The 19,587-nt window shown below is 47.3% G+C and overlaps 1 protein-coding gene across 1 annotated transcript in view; it reads right to left on the reverse strand.

Moving 5' to 3' along the window:
- Positions 1 to 19,587, reverse strand: part of pola1 (polymerase (DNA directed), alpha 1) — a 113,107-nt gene that overhangs the window by 63,542 nt on the left and 29,978 nt on the right. The window contains exons 27-28 of the mRNA XM_042068202.1: positions 3,532 to 3,564; positions 1,371 to 1,463 (exon numbers count right to left, since the gene is read on the reverse strand). Coding sequence (XP_041924136.1) covers positions 1,371 to 1,463; positions 3,532 to 3,564 — 126 coding nt within the window. The remainder of the gene's footprint in view (positions 1 to 1,370; positions 1,464 to 3,531; positions 3,565 to 19,587) is intronic.

Raw genomic sequence — 19,587 nt, forward strand, 5'->3', positions numbered from 1 at the left:
ATCTTTTATAAGGAAAGAGAAAGAACCTTGTAGAAACATTATTATCGACATCTTTCTGAAAGCCTGTGAAGATGTAGCTTACAGGAAAATAATTTCCAGACTATATGTTGCTCTTCAGGCCTTGGCAAGAGACAATACAATGTCAATCAAATCCAGGTGGGAAAAGGAGAGTAGCTTGTCATTATCACAGACGGAGTGGGAAGGGATCTGTGCACATCAATGGAGGATGACAAGTTCACCCTCATGGAGATTCTTTAGTTGGAAAAACATTATTAGATTCTCTTATAAAAGGCAAACTATTCTACTCCAACTAACTGCTGGAGATGTTGTGGATGCATTATGGCAGATCACTTTCACATCTTTTGGAATTGTGCCTTTGTTGGTCCTTTTTGGTTAAGTGCCCATAACCATTTAGAACTAGCTTGTATCTACCTAACTAACATTGTGTCTCTGTGACTTTGAGGAACTTCAATGTGGAAAACTAGTCAAATATCTGTTGAGTCCTATTAGTGGCGCCAAAAAGGCCTTGACAAGAAAATGAAGAAGGCCCCTCCTACTGTGGATGACTGGACTGATGTTGATAGCTGGGAATTGACCTCACAACTTTTCAGGCTGATTTTTTATTTATTATTATTATTTTTTTTTTAAATAGTCTCTTAAAAATGGCTCATTTAAACAACCTGGGTGCTCGACTCTGCACCCACTTGCCACGCTCAAAGCCAGCTGGGTGAAAAGTTGGAGATATGCCAAAAGCAGACAGATATTTCTTGCTTTTATAGATAGATGTTTTCACGTCTCCATGTTCTCATGAACTAAATTAATATTTCACTGTTTTACAACACTGTGTACCTGTTCTAAATAATATCAGCCATTACAAGGAACAGCCACATTCAATACCAACCACTGGAATACAGCTAGTGCCTAACCGCTACACAAGAGGGGCGGAAATGAAGCTATTAAGGGGGGCTTTAAATCACAATGGCTTATTATGGTGTGTATTTATTTCTCCAAAACAAAGAAGCGCCATATTAATCGGTCTGAATAAGAGCTGTGAAATCCATTTGCAATGCTTCACTAGCCGTATAATTAGCATGGCTTGACCAACACAAATCAACATGGGAGTTAGAAGAATCAAATGTATCGCTTCCGGGAGGTTTTATTGAATTCCGCTAATAAAATGAGGGTTCTAGGGTTCAGTAGAATTCCGCTAATAAAATGAGGGTTCTAGGGCTCAGTAGAATTCCGCTAATAAAATGAGGGTTCTAGGGTTGGCACGTTGACACCACGCAGACCTGTTTCAGGTGGCTTTCACTGCCACTGCATGGCACTGGAGCGGTGTGCTGGTTGGCTGTTTACTGTTTGGTCGCTACCTTGTTGCCAAGTTTGTAGACTTCGTCCAGGTTGGTGCTGTTGGTGTTAATCATGATGGAATCCGTGTCTCCATAAATGACCTCCAGGTTCATCTAAAGACAGAGAGAGAGGGAGAGAGGGAGGTGGAGAGAGAGAGAGGGAGGTAGAGAGAGAGGGAGGTGGAGAGGGAGGGAAAGAGAGGGAGAGGGAAGTGGAGAGTGAGGGAGGTGGAGAGAGGGAGAGGTGGAGGTAGAAAGGGAAGGAGAGAGGTGGAGAGAGGGAGACAGAGGGAGGAGAGAAAGAACGAGGACCAGAATTATAAAAGTGTGTGTGGGTGAGTGATAGAGAGAAAAAAGATCAGCCTGGCAGTCTGGGGCTTAGGGCTCCGACACACACAAAGCCCACACACACACACACACACACACACAAAGCCCCCACACACACACACAAAGCCCCCACACACACACACACACAAAGCCCCCACACACACACACACACACACTCACACACACACTCACACACACTCACACACAAAGCCCGCACCCACACACACTCACAAAGCCTCCGCACCCACACTCACACACACAAAGCCCCCGCACCCACACTCACACACAAAGCCCCCGCACCCACACACACACACTAAGCCCCCACACACACACACACACAAAGCCCCCACACACACACACACACACACTCACACACACACTCACACACACACACACTCACACACAAAGCCCGCACCCACACACACTCACAAAGCCTCCGCACCCACACTCACACACACAAAGCCCCCGCACCCACACTCACACACAAAGCCCCCGCACCCACACACACACACTCACAAAGCCCCCGCACCCACACACACACACACACACTCACACACAAAGCCCCCGCACCCACACACACAAAGCCCCCGCACCCACACACACAAAGCCCCCGCACCCACACACACACTCACACACAAAGCCCCCGCACCCACACACACACACACACACACACACACAAAGCCCCCGCACCCACACACACATACAAAGCCCCCGCACCCACACACACACTCACACAAAGCCCGCACCCACACTCACACAAAGCCCGCACCCACACACACACTCACACACACACAAAGCCCGCACCCACACACACACACACACAAAAAGCCCCCGCACCCACACACACACACAAAGCCCGCACACACACACACAAAGCCCGCACACACACACACAAAGCCCGCACACACACACACACAAAGCCCCCGCAACCACACACACACTCACACACAAAGCCCGCACACACACACACACACACAAAGCCCCCGCACACCACACACACACTCACACAAAGCCCGCACCCACACTCACACAAAGCCCGCACCCACACACACACAAAGCCCGCACCCACACACACACACTCACACACACACAAAGCCCGCACACACACACACAAAGCCCGCACACACACACACAAAGCCCCCCCCCACACACACACACACACAAAGCCCGCGCACACACACACACACACACACACAAAGCCCCCGCACCCACACACACACAAAGCCCCCGCACCCACACACACACACAAAGCCCCCGCACCCACACACACACACAAAGCCCCCGCACCCACACACACACTCACACAAAGCCCGCACCCACACTCACACAAAGCCCGCACCCACACACACACTCACACACACACAAAGCCCGCACCCACACACACACACTCACACACAAAGCCCCCGCACCCACACACACACACACTCACACAAAGCCCGCACACACACACACACACTCACACACAAAGCCCCCGCACCCACACACACACACAAAGCCCGCACACACACACACACAAAGCCCCCGCACCCACACACACACACACACACACAAAGCCCGCACACACACACACAAAGCCCGCACACACACACACAAAGCCCCCGCACCCACACACACACTCACAAAGCCCGCGCACACACACACACACACACACAAAGCCCGCGCACACACACACACACACACACACTCACACACAAAGCCTGCACCCCTGTCCAGCAGAGAGGACGACAAAGGGACAGAAGCAACGGTGAAGGTCACAGGGCTTTTTAAGAGCAGTGCGGCCCGCGCCCGCCAGAGAGAGTCATAACTCATAAGGCCCCCCCACCCCCCCCACACCAAGTGTTTAGTCATAACTCACCCTCTGCACCAAGTCTTTGGTGTGCATCAGAATCTGGAGAGGAGGAGAACACAACACAAAGAGGTTTCAGTTGGTGGGGTGGGATTTAAATAATGGTGGTCTGATCCATCTAGAACACACACACAAACTCAAAATATATGTTGATAACGTTTACACAACTTTCTGTTGCATTGAAGTGTGTTGTGGGACAGACTTGAGGAATTGCTTGTTTTTGAGCTGGAAATGGTCCATAAGTGATCCAAAGGGCCACTAGGGGCTACGGACATCAACCTGTTCACAGTTCATTATGCTTGTGTCCACAAATGTACAGAAATGAGAGAAAAGCGTGTTTCTAAATGTGACCGTTATATTCACCATAAAACACATACAGTACATACGTTTTGCATACATGTGTTTTGGATGCTAAACACTGGACATCACCGTGGTTATATCACTTCAGGAAGTCAAAATAGACAGGGGGGGGGGGGGGGGGGGGGGGGGTTGGGGGAATCACCAGATGTGCTATAGGTCACCACAGCCAAGCAATGGCACAGACCAATCAGCATGCCATACATGACACGAACAAACCAATCAAATAAGGACAAGTGCAGAAACACTCGGCTCTAATTCAGTAAACACTGCAATCAGTCAGCTGACCATAGAAAAGGAGAAGCTTATTGCAGTTTTTTACCACAGACAGCGCTCACACACACACACACACATCTGCCAACCAGCCAGTGGCACAAGAGCTGTGCAGTCATGTACACACACATGCTAGCGTGCATGCAAGCACACACATACATACACACACACACAAAGAATTTAATTAGCAAATCTATTCAGTAATTCAACACTTAGCAATGGGGGGAATGAAAGCGCCTTGGTGATTTGCTTTTAAATGGAGGATAATTGGCTAAGAGGGCTATTAGCGGCGCTCAAATGGCGCTCCAAGCCCACACGCCAGCCGAGTCATAATAATGCCTAATGGCCTTAATCACGAGTGGCCTGTGCGACGGACCAACACTGGAGAGAGAGAGATGGAGGGGCAGAGAGGAGGAGGGAGGGAGGGAGGGAGATAGAGATAGAGAGAGAGAGGGAGAAAGAGAGAGAGAGATAGAGATAGAGGGAGGGAGGGAGAGAGAAGGAGAGAGAGAGAGGGAGAGGAGAAGGAGGGAGGAAGAGAAGTAGAGAGAGAGAGAGAGAGAGAGAGAGAGAGAGAGAGAAAGAGAGGGAGGGAGGGAGAGAGAAGGAGAGAGAGAGAGAGACAGACAGAGGGAGGGAAAGATGTGAGTGTGTTTTGTGTGTTGTAAGAGAATTGTGTGTGTGTGTGTGTTTGGGGGGGGGGGGTGCTGTCCAGCTGCGGAGGTGGATTCATCAGAACCAGCTGCCAGATACAGGGCACTGATAGAGGGAGAGGGGGGGGGGGGGAGAAAGAGAGGGGGGGAGAAAGAGAGGGGGAGAGAGAGAGGGGGGGGAGAGAGGAGAGAGAGAGGGGGGGGGGGGGGAGAGGGAAAATGCACAAGATGGATAAAGGTTTTTGTTTTTGTTTAAAGAGTCAATATTTAGGTAACTAAGAGACACAAGCAGTTTAGCATCACTGCACTACCATGCTGGCCCCCATGGGGAAGGGCTCTGGTGATGCAGAGATGAAGACCCAGAGGGCAGAGAGTAAATGGCTGCTTAGGGTGTCCACTGCTTTGTGTGCGTGTGTCTAATGTGTGTGTGTGGCTGTTGTGTGTGTGTGTGTGTGTGTGTGGCTTTTGTGTGTGTGGTGTGTGGCTGTTGTGTGTGTGTGTATGTGTGGTGTGTATGTGTGGTGTGTATGTGTGGTGTGTGTGTGGTGTGTATGTGTGGTGTGTATGTGTGGTGTGTGTGTGTGGTGTGTATGTGTGGTGTGAGTGTGTGTGTGGTGTGAGTGTGTGTGTGGTGTGAGTGTGTGTGTGGTGTGAGTGTGTGTGTGTGGTGTGAGTGTGTGTGTGTGGTGTGAGTGTGTGTGTGGTGTGAGTGTGTGTGTGGTGTGAGTGTGTGTGTGGTGTGAGTGTGTATGTGGTGTGAGTGTGTATGGTGTGTATGTGTGGTGTGTGTGTGGTGTGGTGTGTGTGGTGTGTGTGTGTGGTGACCTCAGGAGAGGGATGCGGACAGCTGGGTGCTGGACTCAGGGTTTTAATGCTGCTAATCTGAGGCCCTGCAGAGACGGGGACACACGGCTGCCTGTCAGCAGCAACCCCCAAACCCCCGTCACCTGGACACACCACCTCACCCTGGACCTCTCCGACCAACACACACAAACAGTGCCCAGTCTAACACACAGTGGTGAGTGCCAGATGTAAGGCACTTTTAAACACACAACAGCCACACACACACACACACACACACACACAACAGCCACACACAAACAAACATCAACCACACACACAAACACAAAGAACAGCCACACACACACACACTCGATAGCCAAACACACACACACACACACACACACACACACACACACACGACAGCCAAACACACACACACACACACACACACACACTCGACAGCCAAACACACACACACACACACACACACACACACACACTCGACAGCCAAACACACACACACACTACAGCCAAAACACACACACACACACACAACAGCTCCACTCAGTGTTTTCTCATCAAGAGTAAAAGTTTATAGACACCTCAAAGTGAGGAATATAATGATGGCGAACACACTCGAGAAAGAGAGAGAGAAAGATAAAGAAAGAAAGAAAGAAAGAAAGAAAGAGAGAGAGAGAGGGGGGGGGGGGGGGTGCGCAGCAGAGCGGTTGGAGACAGGCCGGATCCCGTGCTCCTCTCAGGGGACAAGGACGCGGCTATTTCCGAGGCCAGAGCTCCACTCCCTGCAACTGGAGCGGGACTTAAGCATGCTTTATGAGGTGCCAAATTCCACTGCAGGGGAAGCAAGAGGTCAGATTTGAGTAATTACAGCACAGCCCTGAGAATTAGCCGCAGCCGCCAAGGTCACTCCAAGACACACCGCAAACGGCGACCAAAAAGATCCGATTGTGCGTGCGTGGGTGTGACAAACATATAAACCCACACACACAAACACAGGGATGTAAGCCATCTGTGTTTAGCAAAGATCTCCAAACGGGAGTTGGGTAAGCACCAGTATTGGCACTGGGAGTCCATGTTGTCAGTATTAATACACAACATTCAACTACTCTTCACAATATCGGCGACGCAGACACGGTATCGGTGCAGTTGACACAGTCGCTTTCACAGAGTAGTCTGGAGAAGACTGCGACTGCGAGTGTATCAGTGGGAGAGACGGCCCCTGCAGGCTAATTAGCAGAGCCACGCTAACGACAGTGCTAACTCCAGGGCCGCTCACATTAGCGCTCGACCTTGAGCAGGTGCTGGCTCGCTTCACACGCAGCCATAAAGTTCAGTCACTTAGCGCCGCCACTGAATTAGCCCGTTCACTTTAGCGTGGCTAACAAGACTACGGAAAAAGGAAAGGGGTGTGTGTGTGTGTGTGTGTCTGAAAAAAGGGGACCTGCTTTAGTCAGAGAGGTGTGAGGGACAGACAAAGCAAAAAGAAAGAGTGCGATGCGATGGAGAGAACAGGAGGTGAAAGGGGGAAGGAAGAGGGAGAGACCAGAGGAGGAGGAGGAGAAGGGGTGATGAGTTGGGTTATGTGTCGATGGGTTTCCATGGCCTGTGTATGTTAGTCTGTTTTGACAGCAAAGACCGCTATAACTGGGGGTCCGGGGGGGGGCAGGGGTGAAGGCAGCTGAAAGACTAGCCGTTTGACCCTGGTTCAGGAATGGTGTGGAGGGCGGGAGGAGGCTCATCTTTAAACACATGCCGCCCTGCACACATCTAAACAGCGAGGACACGGAGGGCCGCGCCAGCTGTACCACGACCGCCACTGGCACTGCCAACTGGCGCAGTTAAAACTCTCAATCATCGACCATAACACACAAATTTGACCCTCCTATCATTTTATTATATTATGGAAATATTAAAGTGGGATTAGACTTGGCAAGGCTACAATTGCTGCCCCCAGCTTTGATAGAGCAGCACAGCAAGACAGTGTCCATGAATGATTCAGGGAGAAGTGGCACTTTCGTTTTGGCACACAGTAAGTCCGTCACGTTGCCAATGCACTTTAGTCTGAGACATCGCAGTCTGAAAGCAGCACGAGGTGTCACCCGCACACGGAAATTTCCATACAGCTGTTTGACATCCAAGCGGGAAATCAATTTTTATTTGTGATGTGTGCGGAGTTGACATGAGGCATACAAACAAGTTACGGTCTACAGTGGGAAATCTAACGGCCAAAACAAGTCATGTATCCTCGAAACAAACATAATGTGATGCAAAACAGGACCATCTGACCAGTCTTGGTAACAGTCATACCCCGACTTCAACACCACTCAGACATATGGCAGACCAAGATATACCATATCAACGGTGATAACCACACCACTGATTCACATCAGTCATTCATGCAGCCAGGAGGCATGGGATTTTTGGTGGCATACTACTATTAGAACTGGAATCAGAATGACAGGGGTGATGTATTCCGCTCTTATTCCGATTGAACAGTCATGTACACAGTCAATCCTGTTACCTGCTGTCGCTTCCCCAGCAGAAGCAGAGCAACCGCTATTCCGATCAAAGATTCTAGTCCGTCTGTAAACACCTGATCGCAATAGAACAGACTCTATGTGTCGGAATGACAAAAAAAAAAAATAAATAAATAAAAAAAAAACTGTTGATGTATACGGGGCTACTGTGCCTTTATCCAACATAATCAGTGTCCATTCAAAAGCAGTCCTCCGGCAGCTGAAGCAGCCTCAGGGTTAGATGCAGCAGAGCAACAACTGAGGGCTGTGATTCTGGTTATGATAGAAGCCTATTCTAATAAATTGTATATTCATACTGCTTTATGCTTCTTTGTAAATTAAAAAAAAAAAAAAACACCACCAAAAGAAAGAGAAAGAAAACGCTCCAAAATATTATCTGTGGAACATACTCTGGTGTCCTTTTTTTTTTTTTAAAGACATTTGTTTTGGCCACATTAAAAAAACAAAATGAGTGGGGTATGATCTTTCCATGAGCATGGATCAGAGCCATAGAAAAAGTTTTATCTACCGCTCTGGTGTGGATGAGATCATCTGCATGGATGAAAATATGGTGGGAGAATTTTTTTTTCTTTCTCAAAATCCTAAAATCCTGAGTACTTACTGGGAAGAGTTTTTTTCTTTTGCCATGCCCATGACTCTAACTTTGACATTCCAGCTGGGCCTGCTGTCAGGCCAAGAGATATGGTCCTTCCTGGTGGACCACTAGCTTCGTGCTTGGACTCGCACAGAGTCAATATATCCTGATAAGAGCTAAAGAGAACAGGTTTCTTCCTGGCCAGAGTAGTCCTAAGCTTCTCTGATAAAGGATCCAGTAAAGTCTTAGGTGATGACAAATGGCTATTCAAAAAAAAAAAAAAACACATTTGTGCATTTAATGTTTTAATAAACATAGTTTTATTTTATTCAGTTCTATTCAACTCTACTGCTTAGCTAAAGAGGGTTTCAGTGACGCTATTTTAAGGATGCCTGGACGGATGAACTGCCTTCCCTTGCCTATATACCAGTCATACTAGAACTAGGCCACTAGAAACGTAGATGTTTGCCATTGAAGAGTAAGTAAAACACATCTTAGCATCCAAATAAGTGTCAGTCTATAAATCGCCATTAAAAACACAGTTTCTGCATACTGATGAACAATGCGCCATGACATCATCAGGACACACCCAACTTAAAAAAAAAAAAAAAAAAAACACAGCCACAGCTGCGCAAAATTACAAAATGCCCTGGCTTACCACATTTGCACCTGTGTGTGTTAGTATGTGTGTATGTGTGTGTGCATGTCCGTGTCTTGTCTGAATGTGTGTAGTCAGCTGTCGAAACTCTGGCAGCCCCTCCAGTTACCCCATTCACAGGGCCTTAGTCATTACGCATGCAATGCCTCTCGCTGCACAGGCACATACGCACACACACACACACACACACACACAATGATCTCAAGATGAACATGCATCATGTAGCCCATGATCAAAGACCATGGGAGAGGCAACACACACACGGAGGGAGAACTGAAGACTAATCCACAACATTCAAACTTATTCAAACCCACTGTGACATGATGCTGATAATCGTGTGTACTAGTCACTCCCTGTCTTACTGTCCTATTGGCTGCGCTAATAAGACACTGTGTGTGTGTGTGTGTGTGTGTGTGTGTGTGTGTGTGTGTAAGAAGACACTAAATCCCGAATACCGTATCCAGAAGGGGTGAGAGACAAAAGTGGCTTGAGATCAGCTATGATCATTAGCGCTACGCCAAAGTCAATTAACATGGGAAGAGATGGCCTACAGTGTGAGCAACAGACACCTATAAAAGCAACAGCCTCTCACTCCTCCTACGGCTCAGCCATGCGCTCAGAGGATGGGCATCTCGCCCCCGCCCCATATGTGTGTGTGTGTGTGTGTGTTCCCCGCCCCGTTCCCCTGTCCCATGTGTGTCTGTTGTGTGTGTGTGTGTGTGTGTTCCCAAGCCCCGTTCCCCAGCCCCGTGTGTGTGTGTGTGTGTGTGTGTGTTCCCCGCCCCGTTCCCCTGTCCCATGTGTGTCTGTTGTGTGTGTGTGTGTGTGTGTTCCCAAGCCCCGTTCCCCAGCCCCGTGTGTGTGTGTGTGTGTGTGTGTGTGTGTGTGTTCCCAAGCCCCGTTCCCCTGTCCCATGTGTGTCTGTTGTGTGTGTGTGTGTGTGTGTGTGTGTGTGTGTGTGTGTTCTCCACATCAGAGGATGGGCATCTCGTCCACGCCCCGTTCTCCACATCAGAGGGCTCACGCTAAGCCTGGGCCGCAGTGGTGGCGGCGGCACACAGACCTTGTAAAAGAGAGTATCTGGTGACGATTGTTTTGAGAAGCGCCCCCCTGAAGAGCATTTTGAGGATGACAGGCCTGAAATAGCCCGAGCTGTGCCTCACTGTCAGGGTGATCTACGTCTGCTGTCATCTCTCTATCCAATCAGTCCTACACATACACACATTCTCCACCACAAGCGCGCACAATTTTACTCTATGTACATACACAGGGCAGACACTGTGATGAAAAGTTCCTAAGCGGCCTGTTTACAAAACAACTGCCCAGGAGCCTATTGTGTAGCTTATTTGTCTTTAGTGTCAAGGTTTGGGTCTGCCTTAGTTAAGCACAACAATAGTTTAAATCAGATTGTAAGATGGTCAAGTAAGCTGATTGGTGAGGCCCAGCTGCATCCCACATCCCTGTATGCTAAACAACTACAGCGGATAGCTATGGCCATCCTAGAAGATAGCCTACACCCTTTGAATAGGGAATTCCTGTATCTCTCTTCTGGATGGAGGGTAATAGTCCATAGATGTACTGTAGGACTACAAGATTAAAACAGTTTTGTTCCAGCAGCAATCACTCTGTTGAACAAACTGTAGAATTACTTGCACATAACGCACAAGCACCTTGCTCATGCACTAGCTGTAGCATCTACAGTCTGTTTTACATGTTTTATGTCAAATGTTTTTATCCATATTCTACTGTCCATTTTATATGTCAAATGTTTTTATCCATATTCTACTGTCCGTTTTGTACGTTTTATGTCAAATATTTTTTTCCATATTCTACTGTCCGTTTTACATGTTTTATATCATATGTTTTTATCCATGCTCTACTGTTTATATGTTTCATATGTTACATGTTTTTAACCATGTTCTACTGTCTGTTCTACCGTATTTTCCGGACTGTAAGTTGCACCTGAGTATAAGTCATGAAGAGGAAAAAAACACACACACACACACACACACACACACATATATATATATATACCAGACATGTGGACTCGAGTCACATGACTTGGACTCGAGTCAGACTCGAGTCATGATTTTAATGACTTCAGACTTGACTTGATAAAATTCGGCATGACTTGCGACTCGACTTGGACTTGAATACTATTCACTCGAGACTTGACTCGGACTTTGCCTCTTTGACTTGTGACGACTTGACATGTCTCGAGTCAAAAACTAAATTTCCTGATCGTGGACCAGTCACCCCAGAGATGTTTTCCCTCCGCGACTAAAAAAAAAATAAATAGCGGAGACAAGCGGCCAGTCCAGAGCACAGTTCAGTGCTGCCGCTACCCCCACATGCGTTACGCACTGTGTGTAGGGCACCAAGAGACAGAGAAACGACCAACATTTAGCTAATAACTAGTAGCTTTACTGCAAACTGATTTGCACTCTTGTTAGAGAACGTTTACAATGTCAAAATGCACCAACAGCATGTTACATAAAGATGATACTTTTCGAGTCCTCTCCATTAAGATCCAACTTGAACTTATGCTAGCCTACTCCATTTAATTGAGAACCCCATCTAAGCACGCACGAGAGGGAGAGAAAACGAGTGGCAGGTTCCAGCTGGCTTGTCATTGTTGATGATGATTGATATTTTCTTTTAAATATAAGAAACGTATAAAAGGAAATCATGAAGGCAACAAATACGAGATTAGGGGAAATTGCGGATTTATCCGGTTCTCACTACTGTTATAAACTATGAGATCCAGGTCACTATGACATAGGCTGCACTCACTGTGATTTGGAAAGTGGACAAGAATATGAAGAGTTGTCTTTGCCTTTGTTTAATGGAAATGGTGAGTCTTGAAGTAGGCCTATTCAATAATTTGTTTACATGAAGCACATTGATATGCCGATTGAAACGCATTCCACTCAGCTAGCTAGGTGGCTACTGGCTACCACATTTAATTGCAAACAGAAAATGTCAAGCAAGCATCATGTCATACATGCATCTATTTCCAAAGGAATGAAAGCTGTTTGTGCCAACTTAATATAATGCTTATCATTGTTAATATTGTGCTATTCATGTGGTACAAACAATGTTTGAGTTTGTGGACTAGCCATAGGAATGGAGCTGGTAAAAAAGATCATTATGAGAATGTGTGGACAGTGGCACACAATGGGCTTAAAGTGACAGTGCACCATTTACAAATGAGATAAACAGCATCACATGTGTAGTATTTCTTAAGAAATGAATACTTTAAAACAAAATTACTGTGTCATTATTATCTTTTAAATAATATAAAAGTGTTGACCTTGGCTTCCCTTATGAGTCGCCACTGGCAGACAGCCTAATAAATTGTTTGCAGGCAAATCTGTGGCCTAGCGCAGTGAAATGCCATCAGTCAAATTATTACTCATCCTTACAGTGGGCTCCGAAATTTGGAAAAACAATATTTTTATTTGTCATGTAGCTATCCGTTTTGTACAGATTACTCAGGTATGCACATGTGTATATTGTATGCGCATGCATATATCGTAAAAGATTTCAAGACAGAAACATTGAACATATTTTAATCTGTATTTATAAAAAAAAAATCTGTGGATTAGATGGAAGTGTTAAAATTATGATCGATAGTCTAATAATGCCATTATTAAGTGAAGAGTACCTGATGACTTGTTCAGGACTTGAAAAAGATTGGGACTTGGACTTGGACTCGACTTGGCTTTGATGAGACTTGGACTTGGACTCGACTTGCCCTTCTCTGTATTTACTTGGGACTTGACTTGGACTTGAGTGCTAAGACTTGGGACTTACTTGTGACTTGCCAAACAGTGACTTGGTCCCACCTCTGATATATACATACATACACACACACACACACACACACATATATATATGTTGCACCTGAGTCGCAGGACATCGCAGGACCAGCCAAACTATAAAAAAAAAAAAGTGTGACTTATAGTCCGTAAAATACGGTATATGTTTAATTGTTTGTGTGTTCTGTCATGTGGTGGTCTACAAAGTGTGAAGGATGTCCTGCCTCCTAGACTGTAAAGCTCGTTTACGTATGGGTATCAATAAAGTAACATGAACCTGAAGTGGTATGTGCAGAAACGGAACTAGAGAAAATCAGAAATACCACAATACTGTTCAGTCCTTGCATACATCATACCCCTGCCTTTCATTACGGGTTAAAGTACTATATTAGCAGCGATTATCCACATCCTTTTTGTTCTCCACAAATTGTAGGCTGTGAGAGCGACTCAATAGGCGAGTGGCAAGGAGTCGGGGAGTGAACACAGGGCTCTGCTTGGGGTCGGTATTATGAGCACTTCTCACAGGAGAAAAGTAAATTGGAAAACGATACTTTCTACAATCACACAGTACACACCTTGGCATCTACCTATGGGCTGAGTGAACCCCTATACTGTAGCTTATACTTAATAACTGTAAGAAACAGTGTTTCCATTTCTACACGCCACTGCAGTGGCAGGATAATAGCCACCATTCAGTCATAGAATCACCAGCAGACTATACATTATCCCTCATCTATTAAACTTCATCATCATAAGCACATGGAGTTGCCTTGGGCATGAAATAAAACAGCCTTGCATCATCATTCCTACAGGTTGGCACATTCTTGCACACACAGATTCTCCTACAGGTTGGCATATTCTTGCAAACACAGATTCTCCTACAGGTTGGCATATTCTTGCACACACAGATTCTCCTCACAGCTTGCCTCAAATATTCTCTCCACCCTGTTCAACACCGTGTTGAACCAGAAGAACCTTTGAGCTCCGACCCACAATAGTCTAATCTAGTGGAAGCTGGAAATCCATATGAGTCCCTGTGCACAATACAGTCTGATCTAATGAGTGGAAGTGGAAGCTGTATTTAGCTCAGCGGTTCTCAAACTTTTCCCATCATTTCCCCCTGCCCCAATCACCACAGCAAAATGGTAACGTTAAAATATTATTGGTTCCACGTTACATTTTCCATCTCAGTCCCCTGGATCTGATGTTGTTTTAATTAATATAGGCCAGTTTATGACTCCAATGTTTGTGTGTGGTTATTTTGTTTCGACTGTATGATCGTCCTAAATACATTCATAAAGATAAGCACAAAAAAAAGACTAATTTCTTGACGCTCGTCGTGCCCCACCGGTCGTGTCTCGATTCCCCACTATTAGGACACGGCCAACACTTTGAGAACCAACTGATTAAATCAAACCCGGAGCGCACACACACACACACACACACACACACACAGGCCTGAGTATTAGGACCCGCTGTTTCCCCTTCATCCCCACAGTGCAGGACACTCCGCAGGTCGGAGCAGTGGTCTCCAAGGCCTGCCATGGCAGATTCCACAGCGCTGCTCACGGCGGGCTGGCCCTCTTGAGGGGGAAAATATCCCTGCCAATCCCCCTTCTGATTGAACACAAGCGCCTGAAATCACTGGAGCATCAGGTTGGCATCCCCGGCACGGGAGCCTGGCTCCACAGACCCGCAGTATAAATACCCCAGAGCCAGGGCATCGCCGCAAATATATTAATCAGATCCTATTCTCTCAGTGGCCTTGTGTGCTCACCACACACACACACACAAACAAGACACAAACAGACATAGACACACACACACACACACACACACACACACACAAACAGACACACACACAGACAGACACAGACAATTAGAGGCACCTGTTGTACTGTTGCGTGGAACCCTTGACACCGTGCACTTCAACGTAAAGCTGGCTTCAGTTACAGGGCAAGTGTCCAACGGTGAGCAAACTTTGATTTCATAGTTGTTAATTGCCTTTGTATGCAGTCCCCTGTCAACACACACACACACGATACACAGACAAGAACCCATCTGACTCATAAAAGCCATCATAACCCCCCCCCCCACCCACCCACCGACTACTCACGTGTTGTGAAGTGATATTAACTGAGAACACCACACACACACACACACCTGAAGTGGTTGAGCCCTGCTTCATCTCCCTGTTCCCATGTGTGGCCCTGGGTGTCGGGTCCACGTTATACAGCAGACCATAATAGGCTCCATTATCTGCACAATGGAGCCGGACACTTACAACACACGCAGGGCAAGGTGACACTACTCCACCTTTTTACCCACGAGCACAGTATCCATGTCAGGCCAAGAGGGGAACTAAACGCCGTCTCTCGTCTGTGACCCACACACCCACACCCACACACACACACACACTCAAGGCCAGGTCTTAAATGTGACCTCATTAAGAAGCCATAAGGGACAGCAATGAGCCCCAGGAGACAGGAGGCATTACATTACTGCCTGCCGTCTCTCAGCTGACACCACTCCGGTGTGTGTGTGTGTGTGTGTGTGTGTGTGTGTGTGTGTGTGTGTGTGTGTGTGTGCGTGCGTGCGTGCGGTGGTTGCAAAGCAGACGCTGGCTCTGATACGCGTACTTCCAGACGCCATTTTGGCTCCAGCAGCAGGACACAAAGATGGCAGGAGCTGCACCCTTTCAACACTCTGCCCATTTAAAATCCAGTAATTAAGTTTCCCACACAGTGCCCCCGTGGGAGAGGGTGCATGACAATATGTGGAGTGGAGGATTGTGGGAGACAGCGAGAGCTGCCACACCCTTGCCATCACCCTCCCCTCAAAAGGGGCTAACGTGATCACACGCTCAAATCCAAAAATATTCTCCAGTCCCCGTGACTATTTGTTAAGTCCAGCAATATCAGGAGTAAATCCCTGTTCTAAAGATCGATGGAGTCGGGTGGTGCGTGCAACAATGTTGACTACTCCACACACACATACTGTACAGAGAGAGAGTTGTGTGTGGGGGTTGAGTGGGGCATTATTGAGTCTTCTTCCAGGAAATGTATAAATGACCTTTGCGGTTCTGACAACTGTGAGTACAGAACTTGAGAGTGTGATGGAGGGGCAATGTTTACTCAGATCACCTCACGACACACACACACACACACACACACACACACACACGTCTCTTAGTCTACAACTACTGGCATGTAACTCTTGAAGTCTTTTTTTGTTTCCCCCCCTCTCTCTGCACAAGGACGGCCGACCGGTGACGGGATAATGGGTTCCGTGGTGCCCCTCCCCCCACCTCCTCATCCCTTAACACATCTGAGCTGAGGGGCCAAGCATGGCAATATAGGATGGGGTCAGAGGTCAAGCTCACTAGCATTCCAGCCCCATCAGCAGGCCCGGGCAAACAGGAGTCGTAAACATCACTCGATTAACCTCCTGTGCCCATGGAGCCTCTTGTCCACTCCCACTCCACACACACACACACACACACACACACACACACACACACACACACAGCTGAGGGGACCATTCTTCACAACGGCCAGCGCACAAAGGAACCCAAAATAAAAATGGAGGACGACATCAATCAGGCCGGAGTGCTCAGCGAGTAACACTAACCCTGCCATTCCACCCCGTGCCAGGCATGCCAGGGACGCTCCAGGCTCGCTCATGAACAAATGTTTCCCCGGAAAGGTCAAAGTGCGAGCGCGCGGGAGAAGGGGGGGGCTATCTGCTCGTCTGTGATAGTTAAGGGCTGATCCCCTGCAGGCCTCCTCTCGGGGACTTCCCCTGGCTCCCTCTGCCGCGGCGTGATGCACCCAGGAGAGCTGGGATACGGAGCCTGGGCAGCTACACACGCTACTCGCCATTTCAACACGATAACTTCCATACGGAAAATCAATGCCATTTGGGAGTTGTGAGCTTGGTGAGATTGTCGGGGCACACAAGCTTGGCCCTAATGTCCATAATCTTCAAACATTGTCTGGGTACAAGTCTGGTCCAACAACAGAATTAAACCTCAAACTGTAGTGGGCTTCACTGAGGGCACCAGCATTCAGTCTATTACTATGACAACGGTGTCAAACTATTCTACCCAGAGTTCCATGGATCCAGTTAAATAGATACTTTATTGATCCCAAAAAGGGGAAACGACTAGAAAAATAAAATACGTATGCCGACTAGGGACAGAATAGCACAGGTCGGCAAACAATATATGCCGAATCGCAAAGTGGGTCTATTTCTCAGACATCACACTTTTCTGCATGTTGGATCCACAGAACTGTGCTGGTGAGAGTCAAGAAGACCCAACCCCACAGATTAAAGGAACGTTAATTATCTCATCTGCTGGCTACCCCAGAGTCAGATAAGGGAATAAATACCCTTCTCCTCCTTGTGCGTGCATTAACCTAGCCTCAGTGTTTCCTCTAGGATTTTTTTAAGCAGTGGGGGCAGGCCTGTCCGAACCCCCCCCACGGAACTGACAACTGACACTTCGCTGCAACACAAACAATTATATGTATTCACCTCTATTCACACACAATGAGGCATTATTTTCAGTTGTGATTGAGCTGTATATTTGGAGAATCTACAACAGGTCTGCACAATAAATTTTGAAAGGCAACTGCGACTATTGTACGTCTGCCCCATTTCTGATACCGTGGGGGAAGAAAATTAAACCGTGGGGGGCCGCCACTACCAAATCAACATAGAGGAAACACTGCTAGCCTGCACGGTTAGCTTAGCTTAGCATAATTCACTGGAAGTGGGATAAACCAGTTAGCCTAAAGCTAGCCTATAGCTATAACTGACTAAACAAAGGGTCATTCCATGTGAAAACAGCTAATATCGGGGTATCGTGTACATGGTATCTCTCAGATTTTGCTGAAAAGCGGTGAAAATATGCCTTATGTTACCAAACGAAGGAATCTGAAGTTTCAGGTCAATATCTCAAACGGTTTGCCCGTGGCGTCCATTTGAATTTCGGGTGCCACGGCCCTAATTGACACATTGGAATTTCACATTTTATCCTTTGCCATTTTTGGAAGCACATAACGTCTGCTCTAATGGACGCCACGGGCAAACTGTTTGACATATTGACCTGAAACTTCAGATTCCTTTGTTTGGTAACATGAGGCATATTTTCACCGCTTTTCAGCAAAATCTGAGAGGTGTCATGTACATGGGTGGCTGAGTTGGCGTGGAATGACCCCAAACTGTGTCGGCTAAGTGCAAAGGTACCCTCCAGCCCGAGGACACCATTCCCACAAACGAGTCTCCAGAAAACACACACACACACGCACAGCACAGCACAGCACAACCTAACACACAGGCAACTTCAGATACTTAACCCTCCTCCCTCTAACTGAGACAATCTCACACCTTGCACCCCGTAAAACCGGCCCTCCGAATGGGCTGCCTGAATTTACACACTGGTGGCAGGGCAGCATTAAGCCAGCGCCGGTTCTCAGAAAGCACAGCGTACCTCTATTAATACAGTTTCTCTTAACTGCCTTCTGCTGACATGCCCAACAAGGAACAATGCAGCGTCCTGATAGCCACCCATCAATCACAACATGACGTCACTGTGCACACACACACACACACACAGGCGGTGGGAGACTGGGTTATAAAATGATTCCTACTTAATATTCAGGAGCACCAGTCATCACTGGGCCCGTTAAAGGGTAAAGTGGACACACACATAGGCTGTCAAGCGAGGCGGCCGTGGGTGTGCTCTGCTTTCCTGTGGCAGTTTGGACTACTGTACTATTAAGCCACCTCTAGTTATATCAAATGCGTTGCACCAAATTCACCCATGTCATGCACACTCAGAATATTTGATTGTCACCCAAATGGAATGCACAATCTATATACCCCACCAACCCACTCTCCTTACGCCATTTCATACAAAACCTTTTTATTTGTACTTATTTGTTTTTACTTATTTATTTGTATTGTCACGCCCGGCTATGCCGTGCTGGGTGTGTCTCTCCCTGACTTGGCCCTGTGTGGGAATCCAGCCTGCATTTCCTACTGCTGCTGTTCTGTCGCCTTTAGGTGGAGCTGTTGCTGTGGGCCGTGCCGCGCTAATTGGTGGGCCGATGAGCGGGTCTTTAAAATCACCGCCTTCCAGTCGGCTCGCTCTCTCTTTCTGCTACCTTGGCCTGACGAGAGGCTGGCTGTGGTCGTCGCTCCTTGCCCGTTCACCTTTTTGCTTTACACTTACATCATACTGATATGCACGACACTTTTGGTTTGCTTACCATTTACTGACTTCGGACAAATCATTCGTTAATAAACTAACATCATATTTAAACATTAAGTTCAGTGTGGTCTCCCCTATGTCAGCTCTACTTTGAGCCAAGTGGTCCTGACA

The sequence above is a fragment of the Alosa sapidissima genome, chromosome 17 (assembly GCF_018492685.1).
Source record: "Alosa sapidissima isolate fAloSap1 chromosome 17, fAloSap1.pri, whole genome shotgun sequence".
Lineage (NCBI taxonomy): Eukaryota > Metazoa > Chordata > Actinopteri > Clupeiformes > Clupeidae > Alosa > Alosa sapidissima.